General features: G+C 42.4%; 1 protein-coding gene across 14 annotated transcripts in view; it reads left to right on the top strand.

Annotated features, from left to right (window-relative positions):
* Window positions 1–24,037, top strand: part of MBNL3 (muscleblind like splicing regulator 3) — a 98,680-nt gene extending 74,643 nt beyond the window's left edge. For 7 of the 14 annotated variants that reach the window (XM_038184674.2, XM_027465344.3, XM_072042999.1 and 4 more), the window contains 5 exons: window positions 7,219–7,369; window positions 9,679–9,714; window positions 11,943–12,037; window positions 13,537–13,610; window positions 15,742–24,037. In XM_038184674.2, the coding sequence (XP_038040602.1) occupies window positions 7,219–7,369; window positions 9,679–9,714; window positions 11,943–12,037; window positions 13,537–13,593 (339 nt within the window). In that variant the 3' untranslated portion in view covers window positions 13,594–13,610; window positions 15,742–24,037. The remainder of the gene's footprint in view (window positions 1–7,218; window positions 7,370–9,678; window positions 9,715–11,942; window positions 12,038–13,536; window positions 13,611–15,741) is intronic. The other 7 variants (XM_072042995.1, XM_038184672.2, XM_072042996.1 and 4 more) reach the window with 5 other exon arrangements.
* The last annotated feature ends 223 nt before the right edge of the window (window positions 24,038–24,260 follow it).

Here is a 24,260-nt window from a genome sequence, read left to right as displayed (position 1 = left end):
GCACTAGGAAGAATAACGTCTGCAGATCAAGGGGGGTGATCCTTCTCTTCTCATTCCTGGTGAGGCCATAACTGGCAGGCTGTAGCCAGTGCTGGGCTCCCCAGTGCAAGAAAGACATGGACATACTGGAGTGAGTCCAGCAAAGGATTCACTCAGATGAGTAGATGAGTGTCAGATGCTCCAAGTTCTTCATCATCTGAACTACACTGGGAAAGGCTGAGAGGGCTACAACAGCTGGAGAGAGGGATGGGAGAGGGTAAAGAAGACAGAGGCTTACTCTTCCCTGCAATGCTCAGCGAAAGGACAAGAGACAGTGGGCACAAATTAAAATACAGGAAATTCCATATGAATGTAAGAAAAAAGATTCCTTACTGTGAGGGTTGCCAAACACCAGAACAGGTTGTTCCATCCTTGGAGATACTCAAAACCTGCCTGGATGCAAGGTACTTTAGTTGACATTGCTTTGAGCAGTAGGTTGGGCCTTTCCAGTCTCATCAGTTTTGTGATTACGTGAATAACCAACAGTAAAAAGGTCCTTGCCTCCTTTTTAATTTAGAAGTAAGGATACCTCTATTTTTCTAAATACCTTTTTTTAAGACAGTTAAGAAGGTTGCTTATCATTCATGGTGAAACATAGTACAAAAAAGGGGAGGATTCACAAATGTTTTTCACATTACCGGGAATGTAACTTGAAGAACCAATTTATAATGGAGTATTTATCTCTCCTGAACAGTTTATTTGTTATATTTCTTATTGTTTTTATTATTATTGAAACAGCAGCCAAGGTCTGTTGAAAAAGACCCTTCTGAAATTAAACTCTTGTGTTTTTTACAATTGACACCTTACTTTTTCACTAATAATCTAGGACACTGCTACTTAACTAAAGCCAATGCATGTTTTATTCATGCTGCCGGCTTCTCTTAAAAATGTAATTAACCTTATTTGTATGCTGTTAACTAGAACCTTTAAAATATTTATTGATGGCTTGTTGCATCACCCTTGCCACCAAAACAGCTTACATTATTCATTGACTTTTTAAGTTTTGATGCACTTACTGTACCTGTTGAGGAATAAGACTTTATATTAAAGCAAAGACTGGTGCCCAGTCTTCTTGGATCAAAAATCACGTGCCAGAAAAATGGGTGTAATAAGGCCTTCTAAAATAGATTTGGAATGATTCCAAATCTAAATTCAGAAGACATTTCTGAGGGACACAATCCTGCAGTTACTTTTCACACATGAGTAGTAGCTCTACTCTCTGCAACTTGGCTCAGGACTGTGCAGCACAGCCGGGTGAATTGGGTCAGGCTCACTCCCTGGTTCAGGATCACACTTAAGCTGTGCTTGAACCTTCCTTCTTTACCAGTGGTCCTTTTCCTGCCATGAGCCCTCCTGCTGACCTCCACATGTAGCTGCAGAATTAGGGCTGGAGCCCAGTGCGAGTCCACGTGCAGGTTCTAATCCCCAAGCATTCCTCACCCGCTGTGCCAGCTGCAGTGAAAATGCTCTAGGGCACACGCCCATGATGTTATTTCTTTATTTCTGAAATTTACTAAGGCAAAATAGCTGACTAGCCACTGGGCCAGGTAATTACTCAGACATCCCATGTTGTGCATGCCTCGTCTTTTTAATATATTGTATAATGCATTCATTTTTATTTTTTTCTCTTCACCTCCCCAAAATATGGCTCTCTTGACACACCTCTGCTTGCTGTTTTTGTTACTGTGCTTGACCCCCCTCCCTGGCCCATTGCCATCATGTGCTCGCTGCCTGCTAATTAAGACTCAGCCAGCTGTCAGATCACTGAAGCGACCGCTCGAGGCAACCTTTGACCTGGTACTTGGACCTTTCACCTTCTCGCTTTGCACGTAACCATCTGCATGAAAGCCTTCCTCGCTTGGTCTGTTGTGTTAGTGCCTGGGGAGACTGCCCATCCGGGTCAGAAATGTTAGTGTCCTTTCAGACATGCCGATCCTGCACCCACACGCCACCCATTAACCACGTGAGCTTTTCCTTCTAAAGCCCAGATGTGTTTTGGAGGCACAGAATAATCCTGGGCGCCTTTGTGGTGGCAGGCAGCTCAGGATTTTGAGCTACTTTTTCCAAACTACAGCAGCAGAGTTGTGAAATGCAGCATTTTGGTGGGGATTTAACTCCGTTAGGTCTGCACTGTGCTGGATATGCCACAGGATGGGGTGGTGCAGGATAGATCCTGTTCCTGCCACTGAAGGCAGAGAGGCTTTTTGTGGTGTGCCCAACAACATGGCCTTGCCTGGCAGTGTCGTGCTGGTACTGCCCTTGGCAGGGTGTTCTGTTTGATGGGCACAGACCAGATTTAGGACTTCTCCAATCCTGGCTGTTTCCACTGTTGAGAGAAGCAGAGAGAGCTAAGCAGCGTCACAGAGATTTGTGCTGGGAGCTGAAGCATGTGTAAGGCAGAACTTTGATCGTGTGTTGGGTAAGCTGGGAAGGCCATGGCTACTGCAGCTGGCTCTGGCTCTGGTTCCTCCCCCTATATCAGCAAAAGCACCTGGCTCTGGGTGTCTGTTTGCTTCTGCCTCAGGCATGGGATCTGCTTTGCAGCCTTCTGCCTGCAAATTGCCTTCATGCAAGCTAATTTTGATTATTTTCTAAGCCCCAGATATATTTACCCATCTTTGTGATCCTCACAGTAAGGCAAAAGTCATCCTCCCGGCCTGCTGTCAGTCCTGGCTCTGTAGAAGACAATTCCTTCTCAAATCACCCCAATGTGAGGGATTTAATACATCCTAAAAAAAATCTAGTCCCAAAGCTGTAGGTGGAAAGGGAAGAGTGGACACGGAGTCCTGAAACCTTCGAGCCACTGTTGCTCACCGTTCCCAGCATTGGGAAGCACAGCTGATCTGCTCCCCTTCCCCTCTGGCTGGGCAGATGCCTTGTATGAGCAAGGATTCCCCCACCTTTCTCATTCCCTGTGTCTGGTTGTTCCTCATCCCCAGGCTGAGCAGGTCACCTTCCCAGGGGTCTCAGTGGGATGAATATTCCCTCCAATGCCAGTGAATATTAGCTCAGGCAGGGAGGCTGTTTTTCCCAGAATGGGAATGTCAGCGTGTTTCTTTAAGCTGTGTTTGGGGAAAATTTAAATGAAAAGAGGTTGTGTTGAGTTTGGCCAGAGGCAAAGCCCCTTTGGCAACTTCGCAAGACTTGAGCTGTTTTTGTTGGTGGTTGTGGTGGTTTTTGTGTGTGTGTGATGTGTTTTTGTGTGTGTGTTTTTATTTTTTTTTTAATAGTCAGCAGGCTTCCCTGTTGCAGCTTTAGACAGCAGCATGAGGAAATCTTGTTAGGGGCCAGCTTCCGCCAGCAGGCTGGAATTACACTGTGACTGACACAACAGCCTCTCAGTGCTCACTGCTGGCACAGGCACAGCCCCAAAGCCAGCTTAGACAGTGACCTACGTAGTGCCTCGCTGCCCTTGCTGAGAGCCACCTTGCTTAGGAGACAGTCTGGCTGAGAATGGGAAAGCCCAGTAACTCCCCTACCCTTCCGACCTTCCCCGCTGAACAAAACCTGATCAGATAAGGGACTTTTAATAGTCTTCCTGCCTTGGAATATCTGAACGTTTTCAACTATAATGTTGGCATATGTCACCTCCTCTGAACCCTTTGTGAAGGCTGCACCAGAGAATGATTTACAGTGCCGATAAGAACACACATCATCTTCAGAGGAAACTGCTCAGATTGGTTCCCCTGCTTGCCAGGGAATGGGTGCAACCTCTGCCCTCTTTCAAATCATTCTATCTGTTGTGACTTGGACTGAAGCAGCAAGTCAGATACGGAGCCAACCCCTCTAAGCTAAGTGCAAAGGAGTGAAAGTGCGATCTGCTCCCAGGAGATACGGATCTGAGGGGAACTTTGAGGCGCAATTAAATTGTTTGTTGCAAAGATTTAATCCAGTTCCTGTCTTGCAAAAAAATAACAAGAGAGAGTTGTTAACCTGCACGTGGGAAATCTTGACTTAGGCATGCATTGCATTTTTGTCTGTCATTCAGGCTGATTTATTTCTATGCCATGCAGAGAAGTGACAAATCTTTTTGTTCAAATACTCATATTCCAGCAGGAATGTGGCTTTCCCAGCCCCAAAATGGGAGACTGCCTGGCATTTTTCTAGTGGGAATTGTTCACTAGGATCAGTTCGGGCTATCAAATAGATACTGAACAGAAAAAAAAAAAATTAACCCCTTCATGAGTGCAAATGGCCTGATCATGTTACAAAAGTTGCATATCTGTGTGCACGTGGAGACAATAAGAATCAGAAAAGGTTACTGTCAGCTATCAAAGGTTACTGCTACATCTGTTTTGACTGAAGTTTGTCCAGAGGGCAATGACAAGCAGCACTGTGTACCAAACAGCAGGGCAAACTGTCCACTTGCCCGACTCTCAGTAGCTGCAGTGGTGATTAACTCAAGAGTTAGATAGGTTGGCAAAAATAGGAGTTCTGCAGGACATGCTCTGGTACGGATGCTTCCCCAAGAGCTGGCGTGGGAGAAGGACACCCAGAAGGCTGTCAGAACAGGAGCAGACCAAGATAGGCTCTGACTCTTGTGCCCAGGGAGCTCAAGTGGCAGAGCTGGCCTCTGGGCTGCACAGCAGCCACTGCAGTGTGCTTGCTTCTTTAGGAGACTGTAGAAATGTTACGTTTATTTAGGCTTCTTCACCCCAGCTGCTGTGTTGGCATTTCCCAAAGGTGCTGTTCAGGCAACAGAAATGGAATTGCTGTAGCTGCATTCTCTCCCATGCCCCCAAGGGGATGAAGCTGGGTAGGTAGAAGCACAATGTTAGAGAGACAGTAGGGCAGACTGTTGTGCCTTGACATCCCTGTGGCTTGTTTGTGTTTATATGCCACCTCTGACTGCAGTGCTGGGCTCAGGAATTGTCCCATGTGTAAAGAGATAGCACTTCACAGTGAGATCTCAAAGCTTTTGGCACTGACGGTAGGGATAATGAACTTTTTGGGGTGGTGACAGCCTTTGGCCAAGAAGCAAGGAGTCAAAAGTCCATTACGTGCCTGGCACAGTTGCTTTGCTATAATTAGTAATTTCTTTTTTCTTAGGCAGATTTTGGAAAAAGCATGTTTTGCAATCAGGCGCAGTAAGGAATATGGATTTAAGCAGCAAGTTCTTCAGTTACTGTAAATCTGTAAAGCACCTCTGATGTCAGTGGAGTTACTACAGTCTCTTACAAGCTGCAAATCTGTTTTGTGCCTGAAGGAACATTCATGGAACCATCATTAAATAGACATGATGTATATAAAGACAGATTTAGTGTAGATATCAGTGGGGGCTCCCCTAAAAATGGAAACGCTTTGATCTTTACGTAGAAAACCTCATCCTAAAATATAGATCTTAAGCAAGAGACTTTGGTTTCTGTCTGAGAATGCTGGCTCATGTTTGATTGCTCTCTCTTGATACTAGCCAGAAGAAATCTAGAAAGATATCATTAAGTCATAATGCTGGCACTGGATGTCTGCTAGCATTAGCAGAGGATGTGTGCATGTCTGAGGGCAGTTTTGCAAATGCAATTTCTTCTACTTATTTATTTTTTTAATATTAAAGGTACCCCAAACCACCATGTGAATAGCAATAGGTTGGAGTAATGTTTTGCCTGGAAGTGTCTTACTTAACGTTTCTCAGATGAGCAGTCTCCTGTAGCAAATTAACTTTAAAGTGAAACCTGTTTCTAGATGGTGACAAACTGTTGCAAGCTTTTGGTTATATTCTGTTGCCTGTTGAACTTCATGATATTTTAAAATACCTCTTCCCTTGTTGTGTGTTAGTCTTCATGACATTTTAAAACCTCTCTTTCCTTGTGTCCTTTCTTACAAGTACTATGTGTTTGTAGCCTTAGCTCTTCATTAGCTAAACCTCCCCTAATACCCACCCTTCGCTGTCATTTATTCAAAAAAAAAAAAAAGAAAAAAAGAAAGAGGAGTGATAACCCTATGGTTCAGCCATTGCTTTGCTACATGATATAAAACACAACTAGGCAGAAATGACCTGATTCTGCATGACTTCCACGTGCGTAAATCTCATTGACGTCAATGGGAGTGTTACGTGCAAAAGGACTGCAGGGCATAATTAAAAAGGACCCTTTTCTATCACAATGTGGAAAAAATTGTGTTTTTTGCTTGGGTACAATGAGAAGCTGTAAATCATTAGACACGTTTCTGTCTCCTAAGAACCTGACATACTACTTCGCTGTTGAGACATGCTTTTTGAATGATGAGTACCTTACTGAGAGAAGTTCCTGAGTTGGGTTAATGCTTTTTACCAAGTCTGATCATGAAACAGGTTTGACGGGCTGGAAGAAGCACTGTGGTGTGATAGAACAAAAAGAAAGGATTTGCCTGATAGCAAGACCCACCCAAATCTTGTTCGAACAGCAGATTTGTCAATGGCTTTTTCCACTGTTAATAATGAGCAAGCGGTATTTAACTGTTGGAGGCCTTCTTCTAGTGCTGTGCTACTAGAAATTGGGAGCAAGTCCAAATCTACTGTTTGTGAGCTTTGCAGCTGTTGCAGGCAGCAGAGAATCAGGCCTATTCTTGGCTATGTTGCTCAGCCTCACTAATAACAAGTGGAAATGCATTTTACTATGAATGTGGCATTATATGTGTAATTGGCAACAGCTTTCACTTGACCACCTGAACACATGGGTCAGCTGCATACAAGAGTGCACACCCCCACAAATGTACACATCCATGTAGGCAGGTATTGGAATAAGCAGAGGCAAGCATCCCTAATTTTTCCATGGCACTTATTACTTACGCTAATCTTTTTGTTTTAAAATAGTCATCTATTGTGTTTCTCTTAGCTGGTATGTTTTTTAAATGCTTGTTGCCTGCAATTGTGCTTTGTGGTATCCTGTCCAGATGATCACCTCTTCCCTTCTTCCCCCTCATGCTTTTTTTCCAAGTCAGTCCTGCTGAAAATCTTCCTTAGTGTTTCCTCATTCTGGACTCTGCCCCTGTCTCCTGGTGCATTTACTAACTGCTTACCTAGTGAAGCTGTGGTTACACCTCCAACTTTTACTGTGATTTAGCTGCTCTTCTATTTCCTGTCTGCTAAGTTGATACAGTTGCAGGTGATTTGCAGCCGAGACCCCCTATTATATATTGCATGCTCTGTCTGCTTTTGGGTCTCTTTTATATTCCACTTGTCTTTAATGACTCCCTTATCCACAGGCCCTGCCGCCTGGTGCACTTCAACCTTTACCAAAGAGGCCAGCACTTGAAAAAAACAATGGTGCCACCACAGTCTTTAACCCAAGCGTTTTCCACTACCAACAGGCTCTAGCCAACATGCAGTTGCAACAGCCTACGTTCATCCCTACAGGTAAGTGTTTCCTTGCTTTCCCCATCATCATTGCTTTCTTTTTATGGCCTAGACATTGAGCTAATAAGCAGATTTATAAGAGTCCTTCACAAAAGAGTATTAGTTTATAAAGTTTCATGTTAAAAAATCAGTGGAAAGTTAATGTATGTTTGACTTTTTTCCTTCACCTAATACAATTTAGAGCTTTTCACTTGTAATGATCCCTTCTTAGCCTTTTCTTTTTTTCTTTTTTTTTTTTAAGCAAACTAAGAAAAATGTCTGCATGTTTCTAAATTCACACTTCCTGTTTCTCCTCCTTATGGTTCAACTAGTTAATCCCAAATTAATTCTTTGACTCTTGTGTAGCTATATTATGGACTCATGTTAAAATGTTTGGTGGACCTCTATGTAGAGCTGTCCACTCACTTCAAGCTGCAGGTATCTTTCTAACCTTCTGTCTCAGTGACCTACGTATTCCAGCAGCTGTGATGTTTATGGAGGGAATGGCTCATCTTCAGTAAATACAAATTATATAATCCTCTTTAAAGTCATATATTTTCCTATTGCGTGTCTTTTGACCAGTATGATAACCTAAGATTTTTAAAAGCAATTTAACTCCCAGCTTTTATTGTACCTTTAAGGTCTCAGAGTAAAATTGAAAGATGCAGTTCAGTAATTCATATAGAAACTGAAATATTGACGTGGCAGATGTGATAGCTGACTAGCCAATTAACCTCTTCGCTGCAGCCAAATTAAAACCAAAACCTGCTTAGTACTTAGTAAGTACTGAAAGTGGCCGAAAAAGGAAATATTCCAGAGTTGATAGCTCATTTTTAGTATCAGTATTTTCATTGCAGAGCATCATATGAAAATGAATGCCTGAAGTTTTTAATGTCTAATGCTGTATTCATATGCCAAATTTTATATTTACGAAAACATACAAAGTCTTTCTCTGGGCTGTCCATGCAGTGAACATGCAGTGGCCCTGGACCTTGGCTTTGCCATTCCCTGAGGTCAGGGAAAAAGCTTTGAGATATCCCAGTATTGACACCAAACTGCATTTCAGGTGTGAGCTTGGATCCAGAGAGCTGAGACCTAAACACTGGGTTCATGTGGCCTGTATGTTATGAGAGTACTTGGAAATATTCAGAATTCAGTAGATGCCGGAATGTTTTTCCTGGGGAATTGGGTCTTGTGTGAAGAGATGGATGGAGGGACTAAGCCGGAGCCTTGTGCTCTGCAAAGTGCTCTTGGAGTGGATCGGCTATACCAACCTTACCACAACTTTTTCAAATTCCAACTAAAATACAACCTCATAAAACAGACACTTTCTAGAAAGTGAAATCTGTGAGCTGGCTACATGCTTCTGTCCCTTGAGGTTGCAGTCTTCAAAGCTGCCATAAAGACCTACATTTCTGATGCAAGCACTATAAATTAGCTTTTACCCAGAACTCTTGTAGTGCTGTTGTGCCCTGTCTCATGGGAATAGAATTACACACAGGCAGATGTGTAACAGGTCTGTTTACTGGCATCTGCTCTCATCTGACGATATTAACACTGGTCAGAGGAGTAAACTTCCAGTCACAGAATGAATCTGTGATGAATTTACACATCCACGTTTTCCCTTCCTGATGCATCAGGCTGAAAATCTGATCTAAGCCTTTGCAGCACTCTTGAAAGCAAAGCAGAGAGGTGGCATGTAACAACTCACATGGCTGGGAGTGGAAGTGAGTGGTTGTTTTTGTTAATTTCGCCTTTGCAGTTATTGAGAGATCAGCATCATGGTTTCCCATCGAGCCAGGGGGAGTCAGAGTGAATATTCAGAGTGGTGTCAGAACTGCAACTGTTTCAAATCTAAAAGCAACTGCCTCTTTCAGTTTAAACTAGAGACTTTGAATCCCAATCCTTGCTTTCAGGAGTAAATTGTTTTTAGAAAATTGGTTTTAACATGAGTGTGTTTTTCCTATAAAGCAAACTTGTCTGTTGACATCATCAGAAAAAAATCAACACACTTGATACCAAAAAAAACAAAAACCACCAAACAGCCCTGATTTGTCGGATAGATCACATCACCTAATACCAGGGTTGGAGAAGAAATACTTTTTCTACTACCCAAGAATTCAAGAATTAATTTGGTTTGCTATGTTCTCTTAAAACTGAGTTTAAACTATCTATGTATCAACATGCAGAATCTGTTTTGCATGTGCTTAAATATTGAATGCTGCAAAGAGAATACCTGCTTTTTAGTTAAAGTGATTTCTAACACTGAAGCTTCACTAATGAAATATCCCTTTTGTTCATCTTTCCACGCTTCAATGCATGGTGTGCAGGGTCAGTTCTGTGCATGACACCCACTGCAAGCGTTGGTAGGTTTTTCTACACAAACTTCTCAACTTTTCCTAATCTGAAAGAGACAGCAAATTAGTATGCATCAGTGAGAACCTGGGTGGCTGAGTGGTGTGACTGTCTATCCGCTGTCTTCTTTGAGGCTTAAATGGTTGTATCCCTTTTAATTTCTGTGCAGTGCAGTGTTTTGTGTGACTAATATGAGAATCCAAGGCGATGCATTCCCACCCCTATTTAGTTCTGCTGCAGAGACAAAAATCTGTCAACCTAAATGTCTTTATAACCCATTTAAGTCATCCAACAAAAGAAATATCAATGGGAGGTTACTCTTGGTTTATTATTTTTGTATCAGGTGTATTAGCATTCAGATTTTTGGTCGTCCTTCTGAGGACATTTTAAGAGACTGTTTTAATGAAGGCTTTAAGAAGGAATGTATCCAAGGTCAGCCCCTTTACCAGAGCAGGGTGCTGCTTTTGTACAGTGAGTGAAGAAGAGCTTAAACTGTGGACCAGCTGAAGATTCATCTCTTTAGTAAATTGTCAGCTGTGCAGGTACAAGTTGCTGTGAGGAGGTACCAGGGATGCAGTGAGGCTGAGAACATGCTCTCTGCTGCTAACATAGAGTCTCAGGATCCGGCATATGCTAGGAACCTGTGTGGGTCTTTGAGGGACCCTCCCCTCTCTCTATGGCTGCTGGGTACAGCAGGATGGGTGAAAGCTGAGATTTCATCCTCCAGTCAAGGTTATAAAGACTGCAGCCATCCAGGAGCGCACCTGCTTCAGCCAGAGTGAGAAAGAGGGGAGCAGGAGCTTTGGGGAGGGAATAGAGCAGGGCCTCCAGGGAACCATTTGGGGTAGCCTGAAAGCCAGCAGCTTTGGCAGAAATGGCTGAGCACTCTGCTCTTGAACATCCCCATCCCTCCAGGCTGCTTTATCCACCTGAGGGTGATCCTGCGGGGCAGGAGGCCCTGTGGGCACAGGGTTATCCTGCTGCTGAACCCTGCCATCGCTCCTGCAGGCCCCAGCTCCCACTCCTGGTGGACTTTGCTGAATCCTATGTCTGTGCTGAGATGGGCTGGGTGGGAGCACACACAGACAAGCTATGGCTGTGGATATACCTGGGTGACCGCAGTAGCCTCTGAACTGTCCCTGTGGAAGGCCAGGTGTGTCTCCAGGGTTTTGGTGCCAAAAAGTTCACTGCTGTCTGCTGCTCTGCGCCCAGCTCTTTCCTGGCCAGGAGGAGAAATCAGTGGCTGCAGGTTGGAGTGATCCAGGGCAGCATCCTCCCCATCCTCCCGTGGGTTTGGGGGGTGGCTCTGTGCACCCCAAGAGCATCCCCTCCAGCTCCGCGCTCCATGGGAAGTGCAGCTTCGAAAGGCTGCCGAGCTCCCTGCTGCTGCGTTGTCCTTTCAGATGCTCTTCCTGCGAGTTGTGACCGTTTGAATGCATTCGTGAATTTCTCCCACTCGGCCTCCTCCCCTTTCTATTCCCTCCTACCTCGCAAGGAGGGAATTTTGCCAAATCCTCTAGAATTAGAGCGGAAAGGAAGCACGCTGGATTTGTGCGGAGAGAGCTCGGGCTGCTAGCCGCTCGTCTGCAGTGCCTTCACCCCTGTACTGTGCCGAAACGTCCCCGCTAGAGAGAGGCGAGAAAACCCGGTTGAAGAGCCGCTCTGCGGCTGCTGGCCCGGCGAGATCGTAGCCGTGAAATGGGCCCTGCCAGCGGCTCGCTGCAAAGTGCATCATGTACCTCTGGTTCCTGGCGGGGACGGGGAGGGGAGGGAAGGGGATGAGCTTTCCAAGGCGGGTGGGAGGGTGCGCTTGCCAAAATGTCCCCACCCAAAGGAACGTGCACTGGCTGTGTCTAACTCCCCACGGGTGCGAGCTGACGTGGGCTTTTGCTAGCACACCCGCCCTCCCCCCCTTTGGAAATTTGGCCCTCGGAGTCTAATACATCATTGTTCTGCTTATAAATGTACTAAGTGTTGAGAATGTTTTGGTTTTTTCCTTAATTATAATTGTAATTGGCTTTTCCCCTTCTCTCTTGTTTATTTTTTTTCCCAACGCTGTCTTGCTTTGCACTGTGATTGCATGCTGCGCCCCGATGTGTCCTTCATGACGATGTCACATGGCTTGTTGCTGTGATTCCTGCCACGCCCCCAAATCCACCACATGTTGCCATGGTTACATATAAAAAAAAAAATACGCTCCACCCTCCCGTATGTCGCTTCCATGGTTCCCTTCCGAAAGTGCCCATGATGCACGGTGCTACGCCCACCACTGTGTCTGCAGCAACAACTCCTGCCACCAGCGTCCCCTTCGCTGCAACAGCTACCGCCAATCAGGTTTGGCCCTTTCAATGGCTTTCTTTCACGTGTTCAGATCTCGAGGACCGGGCGAGGGCCGGATCCTGCGCGGTGCCGAGCGCCTCCGGGTCCCGCTCGGCTCGGCGCAGGCTCGGGCGTGCAGAGGCAGCGTGTGCGTGTGTGTGTGTGCGTGTGTGTGTGTGTCTGGGGATCGGTGAGGGGGCACCGGTGCTGGTCCTGCTGCGGTGTCTAACCCAGCCGGAGCGTAGGGATGGGCGATCCTCAGGGGTGTGTGGGCTCCCGGAGGTCTGGGCGCTTCTCTGGCAGCGTGTCCGGCTTCTCCAAAAACCCCGGGTCCTGAAAAAAAAACAGGCTGTAAAACTCCTGACGATGCTGTCGCATTAGACCTGCAGCACTTCTGCTTTCAGTCTCAAGCAGAAATACCACCCCGAGCATCCTTCCCTGTGGTATTTTGGCATGTCCTCTCCTGGCTGGAAAGTGGAAGTGGGAATACAAGGAGGTCTGCCCCAGTGCAAGATTGGGCTCTGAAAACAATCTCCCCACTCCCCCCAAAAAAAATGAAAAATGGGAGTGAGGCAATGAAGTCTGAAGCTTATTTCCATCAGTAACATGTCACCCATCCCTACAGAAATTACTCTGGATGTGCAGTACGTGCCGTTGTAGCACTGCCATAAGTGTACAGGACTTCATGCATGTCTGCCAAGCCATAATTCTCTCCAAAACTTTCCTCTGAAGATACTGAGTTGTGATGGCTGCTTCCGCACCAGTCCTGAACTGTATATGCACAATCTGTCCTAGTGATGCTTCCTGATAATTTGGTGTGCCACAACTTTTCCCAGTTAGACCAGAGAAATTTCAAGTGCTTTCCCCACCACTCCCCAATACCACTTGTAGCATTTTTTTAGTTCTTTGTCCTGCTCTCAGGTTTAGAGCTGTAGCAAAGAAAATGGGGTATCACTTTATTCAATAGGATGCTATTGGGCATGCTGAACGCCAGCGTTATCTCAGGGGGTATCCTGTAGTCTTTTGCTAGTGCAAGGTCATAAAGCTTTCAGAAGTTTTGCCTGCATAAGTCCTCAGCAGTTTTTTACTGCTTGCAGTAGGTATTGCTATTCTTTTTGTGTGCTTTGTTGTAATTTTCAGGCAGAGAAGGTCTTACTCATACTTGTATCAGTCATGAGAAGAAAGCAGAGATTTCTGTGCAGTGTTGCTCTGTGGCTGTATGAGTCTGGACAAAGTTACACTCCTTATGTTTCAGCCAGCTAGCTTCAGGGCATTTTGTCTTACTTGTAGTCCATGGAGTTAAAATCCCAGTAAAATTACCACCACTCCACGAGGCATCCATAGTGATGCAACTGTGTTGTACTTAATGTGTGGCAAAATAAAGACAGCTTGGGAATGGATTGTGTTTTATAAGACACTGATGTACTTACTAACGTGAAACTGAAGACAGAATGAAGAGACTTTTCTCAAGGCAATGTTTTAATGTGTTGTGTTCTTTGTTTGTTTTGCTGTAGATATCCCAGTTATCAGTAGATGAACTGAGTAGCAGCATGTTTGTTTCACAGATGTAGAAGTTCCCGATAGAACAGTAAGTTGCTTTTTGGTATTTCTCTTTACGGCGGAGTACTTTATACAAGGGCACTGCATCCCCCAAAAGGGGCTGGTTTGGGCAGAGGGACTGAGCCTGCAGGACCCTGCTGGCTTTGCTCTCTGCCAAGTCGACAAGAAATTCAGCAGCTGAAGCACAGATATGGACCAGCCTTGTAGTTTACAACAAGCCATGTTTTGTTGTGTCTAAAATACCTGTTTCATGGTATTCATAGCCTCCTGTCTTGCATCCCCCTGAGTCTGGCAGTTGTGTTTACACGTAACTCTTGCTCTGCACAGCTCCCAGGTGCCTGTAGGTGCCTCAGGGGGTTGTGCTATGGATGGTAAAGACTGCTCTGGTAATGAGTCAGCTGAAAAGGGGAAACTTCTGTTTTGCTGTTAGCGGAATTTTCCTTTTCCTGGGGTAAGCAGGTCTGGGTCATCAGCAGCTGCTGTGCCTCAGCAGGACTGGCTCGGTATGGGCACAGATCTGCTGTTAACTGCAGTAGGGGCCTGGCCCATGACAATTTGCTTTAGAGATCCTCATACATCTTTAAGATGAATGCCACAAGCAGTATTCTTCACACTACATGGAAATCCTGGGCTTCCCTAGGCTGCTGGGTTTCTCTGAATGTGAATAACAAAGTTGTTTGTCCTTTTCTTTGACTTTGAGTGATTTAAGGCCTTAGCAGCAGTCATTTTTCCATTGCTTTTATTTGTAAACATTAGCTAATGTTCGTAAGAGAAAATCCCTTGGGGCTTTTAGTTCATCGCTGTATTTTTCACCCCAAGACACAAAAGAGTAGTTCAGCCACTTCAACAGGAAATCACCAGATTTTCCCAATGCAGGCCATTTAGCGTGCACAGATAGGCAACCTATTTCTTCCATAGGTCACATTTACAGGCAAGTACTTAAATGCTGGAAATTAATTTGGCAAGCAATTCTCTAATTATATCTTTAGCAAATGACAGAAGTTACTCATGTTGGTGGTGGCCCTTATCTCTGGTGACCTAAATAAGCTGTTGTATGTATAAATGGCCAGCTAACTGTGGCTGTCGACCCCTGTTAGTCTAGGGGTGAACACTGAGGTATCCCTGTCAGTTGAAAATGTTCTGCATTATGCAATGTACTGCTCTCCTAAACCACAGACAGATGTGTATGACCATGTGTATGACCCACCAGTCTGCCAGAAGCTCTTGGCTTCTCAACATCTCACAGCTGCAGGGTGTAAACCCCCTTCATAGACTGGTAGAAAAGGGCTATTTCCCCCACTGTCAGGAGCCCTTGTATTTTGATCCCATATCTGTGTTGTTTCCTACCATATCCATGTATAAACTAAAGGCCAGCAAATCTCCCAAGCACACGTCGTTTCATGCTGCCACCCAAGCATGTGAAGTTGTGCATGTGCTCAGTTTTTTTTTTTTGCCAGATAAGGATCTTCACTGACATTTCTCAGTGCCAAGGGGTGAATTCCCAAAGCTGCTGTGAGTAGGAGTTCTGTTATAGAAATACTTGCTGCTCTGGCAGATGTTGTTCTTTTTCTTCATGGTTGACAAGGTCCTGGTAGCCAGGCTGACTAGCCTAGCTCTTTACAGGGAGGATTTTCACAAGTCTATCCAAGGAGAGGAGATTTGCTTGCAGAAGAGGGTAACCTGGGCACAGGGTTTGTATGTTCATATTTTGTCTCTGAGCCTGATTCATATTTGGCTCCCTAGGATTAGATTTTAATGTGAATATATGTGGCTGCCTTCAAAGGAAATAGGAGCCAACAGTGGTCAGGGATTCCTCCGGTCCTCTCATTAGTCACTCTCCACCTGCCTTCTTGTCTCACAAATGGAGCTGTTATTCTCCCACCTCCCTATTTCTTAAATTGTTTTTTCAGCATGTGTGAAGCACACTGAAAATGGAAAGCCTTAAGTGCAGACTAAAGAGGATGCCAAGTGTGTTATTAGTAGTTTCATCCTACATCAAAATTGAGAGAATAAAACATTGTCTCTCCACAACATACAAATGGCAACCTGTTGGGCAATGCAGTGGGGGTGTAGATGTATCTTAGTAGGATGACTTTATTGAAGAAAATATATAGCTAGCTTCACATTCTTACTTTGTTCTTTTTTTCTTTCTCCTGCAGCAGACCATGTTGAAATTCTGAACCGTAAAATTATGGAGCACCAGGACTTCTTGGTGGGAAGCTGCGCATGGCCTTTCTGTATATATTCCCTCTTCCCTTCTATCGTTCTCTACCACCTCTACAGTAAGCCTGTTGCAGCCTACATGTTAACCAAAAACTGATCAATGGGAATGTCAAAAAAAAAAAAGGAAAAAAAGAAAAAAAAAGAAAAAAAAAGCACTATAGAAACAATTAACAAACAGCGCTCTGTTATATGAGATATACAAGTAGAAAATTATAATAGACTTTTATAACACATTACTTTAACACACTTAATCATTTTATGACTACCATCCTGATAAGTGCATCTGCACAGCGGACTGTTGGTTTACTGTATACTATCGATGGATAAATGTTTGTCTTGTTTTTAAAGTGTTATCTTACTGTTTTGTTTACATCATAGTCTATTGATTTGTTTTAAAGTGTACATCATTATCAAGTATACTCAATACCATTTTTTCATTATTGTTATGTCTTAAGTTTTCATATACTGTAGGTTTTATGGGGTTTTGTTTGTTTTTTACTAAAAATGTTATTGTGGGAAACAGGAATTATGTGCTTGAAAAACACGACGCAGGAATGTTCTGCCCTTTTCTGGATTTTGCAGTTAATGTCAGCTAGAGTTGCTTGTGTTAAATGCTCCTTTTATCATGGAAAATTTGCCTTCAAGCAGAGTCTCCAAATTTTTAGTACAAACAATATAAAAGGACAGCTGTCATTTTAGTCCAGTTCAGGGTATTTCTTTAAATACAGTGAGCTTATTTTGGAAACTGAAGAAAAAAGAAAAACACAAAAACCCAATCTCAGTAAGGGGATAAGAAAGATTTGCTCAGATTATGGTAAGCATCAAGGAATTTCTGCAGTTCTGTTGTACGTTGAAGTGCATTCTCAGCTGCAAACGGCGCACAATCTTTCTTGCTGTTTTCATGGTGCAGTGAAAAAAAACAACATGTGGATAAGTAAGATGGCTTCAGTTGGGCAAAGATGCATTTGCATTGGAGAGAAACAAATGCCAACTGTTAGCTATAAAACATGTAGCTGGAGCAGGCCCATAATCATGACATAGCCCAAGCTGGGTAATACCATGAAGACTGGGCTTGTTTTCTCTAGGCATGCTGAAACATTTCCACCTGAAATCCTCTGTGGCTCTTTGAAATTTTGTCAGCATGCACCAATTCTTTAATCACCATTGTTCATGATTCGGTGACTTTTCCCAAGATCTCTGGCCCTTTAAAGCAAACACAGCAGTAACAAACCAGAAAAAAAAAATCAAAGCATAAGCTTTCTACCATACATAAACATTCTTTTTAATGGGGTTCTTGTAGGTCAGTGGATGTATTTTGGCACCTTCAACTTGATCAAGACCAACGTTTGTCACAACCAAGGGCTAGTTTTCAATACCTCCTCATCAAGCGCATGAATAAAACAGCTTCCAGCTGAGCATGCTGGGCAGCACAGCCTGGTGTCGTGCTGCCTTGCTGAACAATCTGGCTACACAGAATGCATTTTAGTTCAACAATGCAGCTATATTCATCCCTGTCATAGCTGTGTAGTATCACTGGCATTATGGAAGAAATGGATTTGCTCCTGTAAATCCACGAACTCCATAAATGTATCAAGTGCTAGGAGAAAGACAGTCATTATTAAATACAAGCAAGAGACAAATTCCTAGTGTCCTGCCTCCCTGAATTCACAGTGGTCTTGTAGAGTGCCAAACTCTGACAAACAGGTTATATTTTCTTTTCCAAGTTCCTTGGCCTTGGTTAGAGAATTTCCTTGCCCCCCTCTCCTCCAGTAGGGGCACAGATACATTGATAGACACGTACCTACATGGACCACAAGTGATAAAGGGCCGTGTGGAGCACAACAGGTTTGTCACTGATGAGGCTCTGATCAGCTGCTTGTGGCAATTTATTCATGGCAAGAACCTTTGAAGAGTCCAGCTCAAAAAGGCCTTGAGCCAGAAGGGATCTTTCTATTCATTTCAGCAGGCTTTGAACCAAACCCTGAAAGAGGGGAAAAAAACACACACCCCTAACCCTTAATCATGAACCTCGTGTTTTGACAGTCACTTGTGTCTGTAGATGTTTCCCAGTCATCACCATTCAAAAGCAAGATGGTGTTGCCTGAAATTAGTGACTCTCATTTATATTGGCTACCACATACCTGTTCTTTTAACCACTGAGTTTCTGTTTCCCAAAACCATAACATTGTTAGTGGAAAAAGTGGATTTGAGTACTTCCTGTTTGAAATTATTTGTGTATCAAAATGGGTTTTGCACAACCTGTGCCAGTGCCTCAACAAAGAACAGAGCTGATCTTCTTAAGCCAGAAAGGATGCATTCAAGCTTGTATGGCTTTATGAGTTAAAGGAGGTTGGAACTTTTTCAGTGCTAAATGGATTTTTGTATATCTTGACACTTTGATGTAACCTCCTATTTTATTTATCTACTTAAACATCTGGCATAGATGTGCATAGAATGTAAACCTAGAATACAGCTGTTTTCACGTCACATTTAAAGCACTGAAAAAAAAACGTTTAAGGATTATTTTTTATTAAAGAGGTCCAATGAGGGATGTTCAGGGTAGTTATATTAGGTGCCACAACAGTTTTTATATTGCTGGCAAATTTAGAGTTAATTTGTAAATGAGTTTAAGGAAAGAAAAGCTTGAAGCACTAAACTTCACCAAATTCAAAACAATCTCGGCAAAAAATGCCATTTTGAGGTAGCACTATTTAAACTAGTTGTGCAATGACTTGCTCTAATTTTCTTTGTTCAAGAAAGAAAAAAAAACAGTCGACAGACTATAAATTTCCTAAATAGACTATTACAAAGTCACCAAGCTAGTTAGTGACTCTAAACAAATGTCATAAAAGCATGAATATCATCCTTTATTTGACAAGAGATGTATGTAAGTTTGTTTAAATCAATATAATTTTAGTGACATTTTTATAAGCTTCCCACTTTCCATGAACCTATATTTTTTATTTATCCAAAGTTATTTCTCTTTGTCCATTTCTCTCAGCCTTATGCAAACAATATGCAAGAAATGCTGAAACTTGGATAAAACGGGTCATGCAGAGGGAAAATGAAAGCTGAGATTGATCATTTTCACGAAAAGGTTGTTAGTAGTTTCAATAATAAGTACTACTACTAAACTGTAACATAAGCAGACAATAAAAGAGGGATTTAAAATAAAATGGATTCATAAAACTATTAAGATTATTTTTGTTAAATACAGTGTTTTTAGTAGTTTGGAACATGATTTCACAATCAGCCGTGTTTTTTAGTTGGAAGTTTCTAGCTGATGATTTTTGACTTTGTATTTTTGCATCGTGATGTTCTAGAAACCATTACCTCCCTGGCCAGCCCGCGCCGGCCCCGTTCCTGAACACTCTGAAGCACTTTTCCTCTCTGCCATACGTGTCATTTCGCACTGCACTCGGAGTGTTCATGAACAGTGGCGCGGGCGGGCTGGCCACGCGCTCTGCAAACCACAAGCGCCGTGCTCCTGCCACGGCTCCAGCAGCGGCTGCGGAGCTCCGGATTCCTGCGGCGGGGTCCTCCCAGCGTGCAGTCGGCTGCAGACCACGGCGAAAGTCCCGCCTGAGCGGCTGGAGCTGTGCAAACCGTACAGGCAGCGATGGAGATGGGTATGTGTCTCTTGTAAGGTGCATCGGGTCGGATAAGGAGACGTGTGTGTCTGATGAGATGTCTTCTCCACCTTGCAGACTCCTTGCTAACGCAGTAGAGTAGCTCTAGGACATGCTAGTACACAATGATTGAGAAACTGGAGTCCTCATTTTTTTTTATCCCTTGTACATTTCACATACATGAAAATTGAAAAAGGTGAAATTTATGAGGAAAATCTAATTTCCCATTCCTGTTGAATGGATTTAGTTTGATATTGACCTGATTTTACCATGTGCCTGTTGAAGGCCTTAGAGTATATACTGTATGTTAAAGACTGTAATAACATTAAAAAAAAAAATAGTTGATAGCCTAATCCAAATGTAAATATAGCTACAACACATTGTTACTAGGCTACAACGCATTAATTCATGTCATATATTTTCATTTCTTTACCATTAGTTTTTAAGGTTTTCATTATTGCTTTTTTGATATCTTTAGTAACTAATGAATTTAATTTTGAAGGAGAGTTAGAGAAAGTTTAAAATTTTTACTACATGTATTCAACCCATTTAGTTATATTCTAAACCAACACTGAAGCATGGTAAGGTATAGAATACAGTCCATAACTAGTTTGTATAGTTTACAGTTTAAGAACAAAATTAACTTTGTATGTAACTCCTACAATGATAGATTCATTGTTAACTAATTATATTAAGTTGTTGTTGCTATGGCAACAAAACTACAACATGGCTACCTTTGTATACATTATTTGTGAAATTTTCACATGTAAATTAAAAGTGATGTGTAACAGTATGAGCTTGTTAAAGGTACAGTTCGATACTGTCAGATAAAGATATGATTGAATATTTTTAAAATCCCAAAGTCCCATGTGAACGCTGAATTTGTGTCTTTATGTCACTTTTTCAGTCAAGAAGTTTACAACACATGGATTTAGAGTCAGGTTTTATAGCTTGTAGAAATTGTTGTGTGGCAAGGGTTATTCCACAGTATTTTAACTTTGAAAACACGACAGCCTGTATTTACGACATAGTGACTGGTCTTTCTTTCATTTCATGTTCACCTGCATTGTGGGAATTCAGAATTAATCCGTTTCAGTACTGTAGCTCTGCTTGCAATTTTGGTTTGTTTTGTTTTCCTGAAATTGAACACTCACATGATTATGTTACGATCAGGGCTAAATAATTAAACGTGTAACTATTTTAATACTAATTTATATTAGCAAAAACTGTACATAAGAAAAAATATTGTGGAATGACCCTGTAACAGTGTTGAAGATACAAATATGCTGCAGTTAAACTGATTCAGTTAGTGTACGAATGTGTGAGACACACCTTTTTTGCACTTATGTACATAGTCCACGAAAGAAATCCTTGGAACTTATTTTGAATATAAAAAGTCTGTAATAATACAGGAAAAGTTTGTAAAAGAGATAGGTATTACTAAGGCTTTGAAAAGGAGGAGTTTTTTGCTATAAAACTTATCTGAAAGCATGATGTTGCTTTGCTGTTGTAAAAGCTTTGTAGTTTGCCATAGCTTATTATACAGCAGACTGATAACAGGTCAGCTCCAACCTGCAGCACAGAGAAATGGGAAACAGTGCTTAATTAATTAGTAAGGTCACTAGCAAAGATTTTTTTAATCAGCCTACATTTTCAAACACACCCTAGGTCATGTTTCTGATGCTTTGTATTCTCGGTGAATCCTATTAGGACTGATAAGTCAGTGACAGCATACACACGTTTTTCCTAGCACCTAATCCTATTTCTAGCTGGAAGTGTTTATCTCTTATAGGTGGCTGTCATTGCAGCAAGTGTTTTAAATCCCAGAGGGAGTTTGAACTGGTGCAGCATGCTGGTTTGTTGTTTGTTTTGGTTGTTTTGTATTTGCTGATTTTTTTTTTCCTTTTTCTAAACCTTTTGGGGCAAGCTAACCAAATTGAAGTGACCAGTGAGCAGTGGAGGAGCTGTTTCATATTGTCCTGGGATAGTTTTCTCCTGCTGTACCCCTTCCTTAGTGTTCATCTGAGAGAGCCAAAGGTCCTGGTCAGACAGCAGTGCTGCACAGTGCTGCCTGCCACGAGGAAGCAGTTAGATGGATGCTGGGCAGGGAAGTGAATGCTAATCGTGGCAGTGTGGCCAGCTTGGTTCTTCTGGCTGGGTTTAACAGGCCCTATTGTCTTGCCATCCAAAGGGAGTGCAACCATCCCACCCAGCCTCCTGAGCAGCAGCACAGTGCTCCTCAAGCATCTTCTGGGTAGAATGGGGCTGCCCGGTGGCTGAGGGCTGCATGGCTCTGGAACTTATCTCCCTGTATTTGGTCACAGTTTAACAGAGAGAACTGGCACTTCCAGGAGGACCTGGCTGTGCATTCCCTGTCCAGCCAAGGCTGCCCCTGGTTCTTTGGAGCTGTCAGGCTGCCCTCTGTACAGCACGAAGCAGCCCACAGCCAAGTGTCAGGAATCAGAAGCAAAGACCTGTGCCCTTACTAGCCAGGAGATGCTCTCATATGCGGAGCTGGTTGTCCTTTTGTTCACTGCTAAGCGTGTTGCTTTCCTTAATGAAATGTTAGTCGTAACAGAGAAAACAGAAGATGAATGGTGTAAAATATCCTTCCCCTGCAGCAGATTCCTAATTCCCAGCAGCCCTGGGTCCCTGGGCTCTCTTGATTCCCTTCCCACTCCAGCTCTGTTGGTTGTACTGGCAATTCTCTGCAGTACTGAGTGTTTTTTGGAAAAGCTAGAGGGCCTGTACTGACCCACTTAGTTTTTGGTTGGAAACAGTTGTGGGTTTTGTTTGTTTGTTTGATTTTCAAAATGCAAACCTCAGATTCGCTTTGGTAAGGTTGCTGGTTTTGCCACAAGGCTGGTCCCAGCTCAGCCTGCTGAGCTGAACGCCCAGAACAGTGCCAGTGGGTGGTGGCACCCAGTGTCTCTGGCTGCCTTTCCTGCCCATCCCAGGGCTGGGGGCTGTTGTGTTGCTGCCAGGTAACTGCTCTTCAGCCACCGCTGCTGGTGGCTGTCTTAGAGATTGCTCTCTTGACATCGTTGACAAATGTCCCCTACCCAGACTGTATTTCACCACGTGGTTTGTTTAAACAGGTGGTTTGATGAATCAGAACCTGAGCATCATGTGGTCCCAGTGTCTTTAAAGCAGCGGGAAAAAAAAATCAGATGTCTCTTTGTGGGCGTTACAATAACCTAGATTTTAGTATGAAATAATCAGCAAATTCTAGTCACCGTGCTATTAAGGCTTCCCTTTGCTGTAATCAATTTTATAATCAAGCTCTTACTCATTTCTAAGATTGAGAGAAACATATTTTGCACTATGCGAAATGAATCGTAGCTGGTAAAACTTCCTTGGGATATGAGTATGATCATGACAACACTGCTAAAATCTTTGCTAGTGATCTTTACTGACATCTCTATCATCAAAAATAACTCTATATGCCTCTCAAATGGGATATTTAAACATGCAAAATAACACAACTATTAAATAAAATGAAGTTATTCTTTCCAAACACACAACAGAGAGAATTACCTGACACCGAATTACAAGGTTCCAGTTCTTTATTACTGTACACAGATGCTATTTGATAGTGGTGGAAGCCAAATGATTTTGTTGCCATGGCTTTTGTATCCTAGCAGATGAGGGGATGATAAGACCATTCTTAGATTGGATTATGGGATTTTTTTTCTTTACAATTAGCTTTCTTTCAATTATATTTATATTTTAAATCATGAAAATGAAACTAAACTCCCCATGCTCCGTATTATATCACCTGACAACAGATCACTTTTTTTTTTTAATAGAGAATTGTATTTTAGGCAATCAAATCAAACAGAGAATGTTCTAAATTGTCAATTTTTTAATTTAAATATATAAAAACACTTATACTGTACTGTGTAAAGTAGATATTTGAAGCACATTCTTCTTTTCATAGGCATTTCTGGTAAAACAAAGTAAGGGAAACATTAGGAATCAATTTAATGGTATAGTTTAGAATATATACAAACAATTACAGTTAGCCCTGTGGAATTGTAAGAAATTAAAATATCATCAGATTCAGACAGGCATAGGCTAATGCAATATTTCAGTTCCATAACACAATAGTTCATTCCCTCAACTGCTACCAACAGGGTGTACGCTTTGAATTTATTTTTCTTTTTGCCACGTTATATTGCTGTAGTGCTTGTACGTGCTTTAGAAATGTGCATAATGCTACTCATTTTAGTATGTTACTTCTATATTGTTATTGTTTATTTTTTGATCTTTTAATAAAGTGTATAAAATTCTTGGTTATGTTTTTTATGGATCCATATCTACACATTAATAGGAGTTTACTTTAAGAACTTTTCAAGTTCCAGTTTATTAGTCCCAATCTTTAAAGGTTCTGATGTAAAAATAATAACTAATGAATTTGATTCAATGTTATATCTAAAGTGTAGAAGAACAGAATAAATTTCTTTCCAGAAAATACTTTCAGTATTTTGAATTCTGTAGCCAGTGCCTCCTCTTTATTGGATGCATTAGGCCTATCATATTAAAGTTACTAACACAAGAAAGAAATTTGTATTTTAGAAAAATAAAAGTAAAACTTTCCAGATGCTGCCTTTTGGTTTCTCTTGTGCCTTAGACCTTCTGAGACACATGTGATGTGTTATGTTTGTTTTGTATTTTTCCATGCTTCCTTTCTGACCCTATCTATGATGTGATTAGAGAGGAGATCAGAGCTGTGCATTTGAAGATAACCATGAAGAATAAATTGAATATAATTCAAAGGCCTGCAGCTTTTGTAGCACAGTGATGTGTGTATTAATTTTTCTCTT

The sequence above is a fragment of the Anas platyrhynchos genome, chromosome 10, assembly GCF_047663525.1.
Source record: "Anas platyrhynchos isolate ZD024472 breed Pekin duck chromosome 10, IASCAAS_PekinDuck_T2T, whole genome shotgun sequence".
Classification (NCBI taxonomy): Eukaryota; Metazoa; Chordata; class Aves; order Anseriformes; family Anatidae; genus Anas; species Anas platyrhynchos.
The sequence above is the reverse complement of the archived record's forward strand: the minus strand, read 5'-3'. Positions and strand labels throughout refer to the sequence as shown.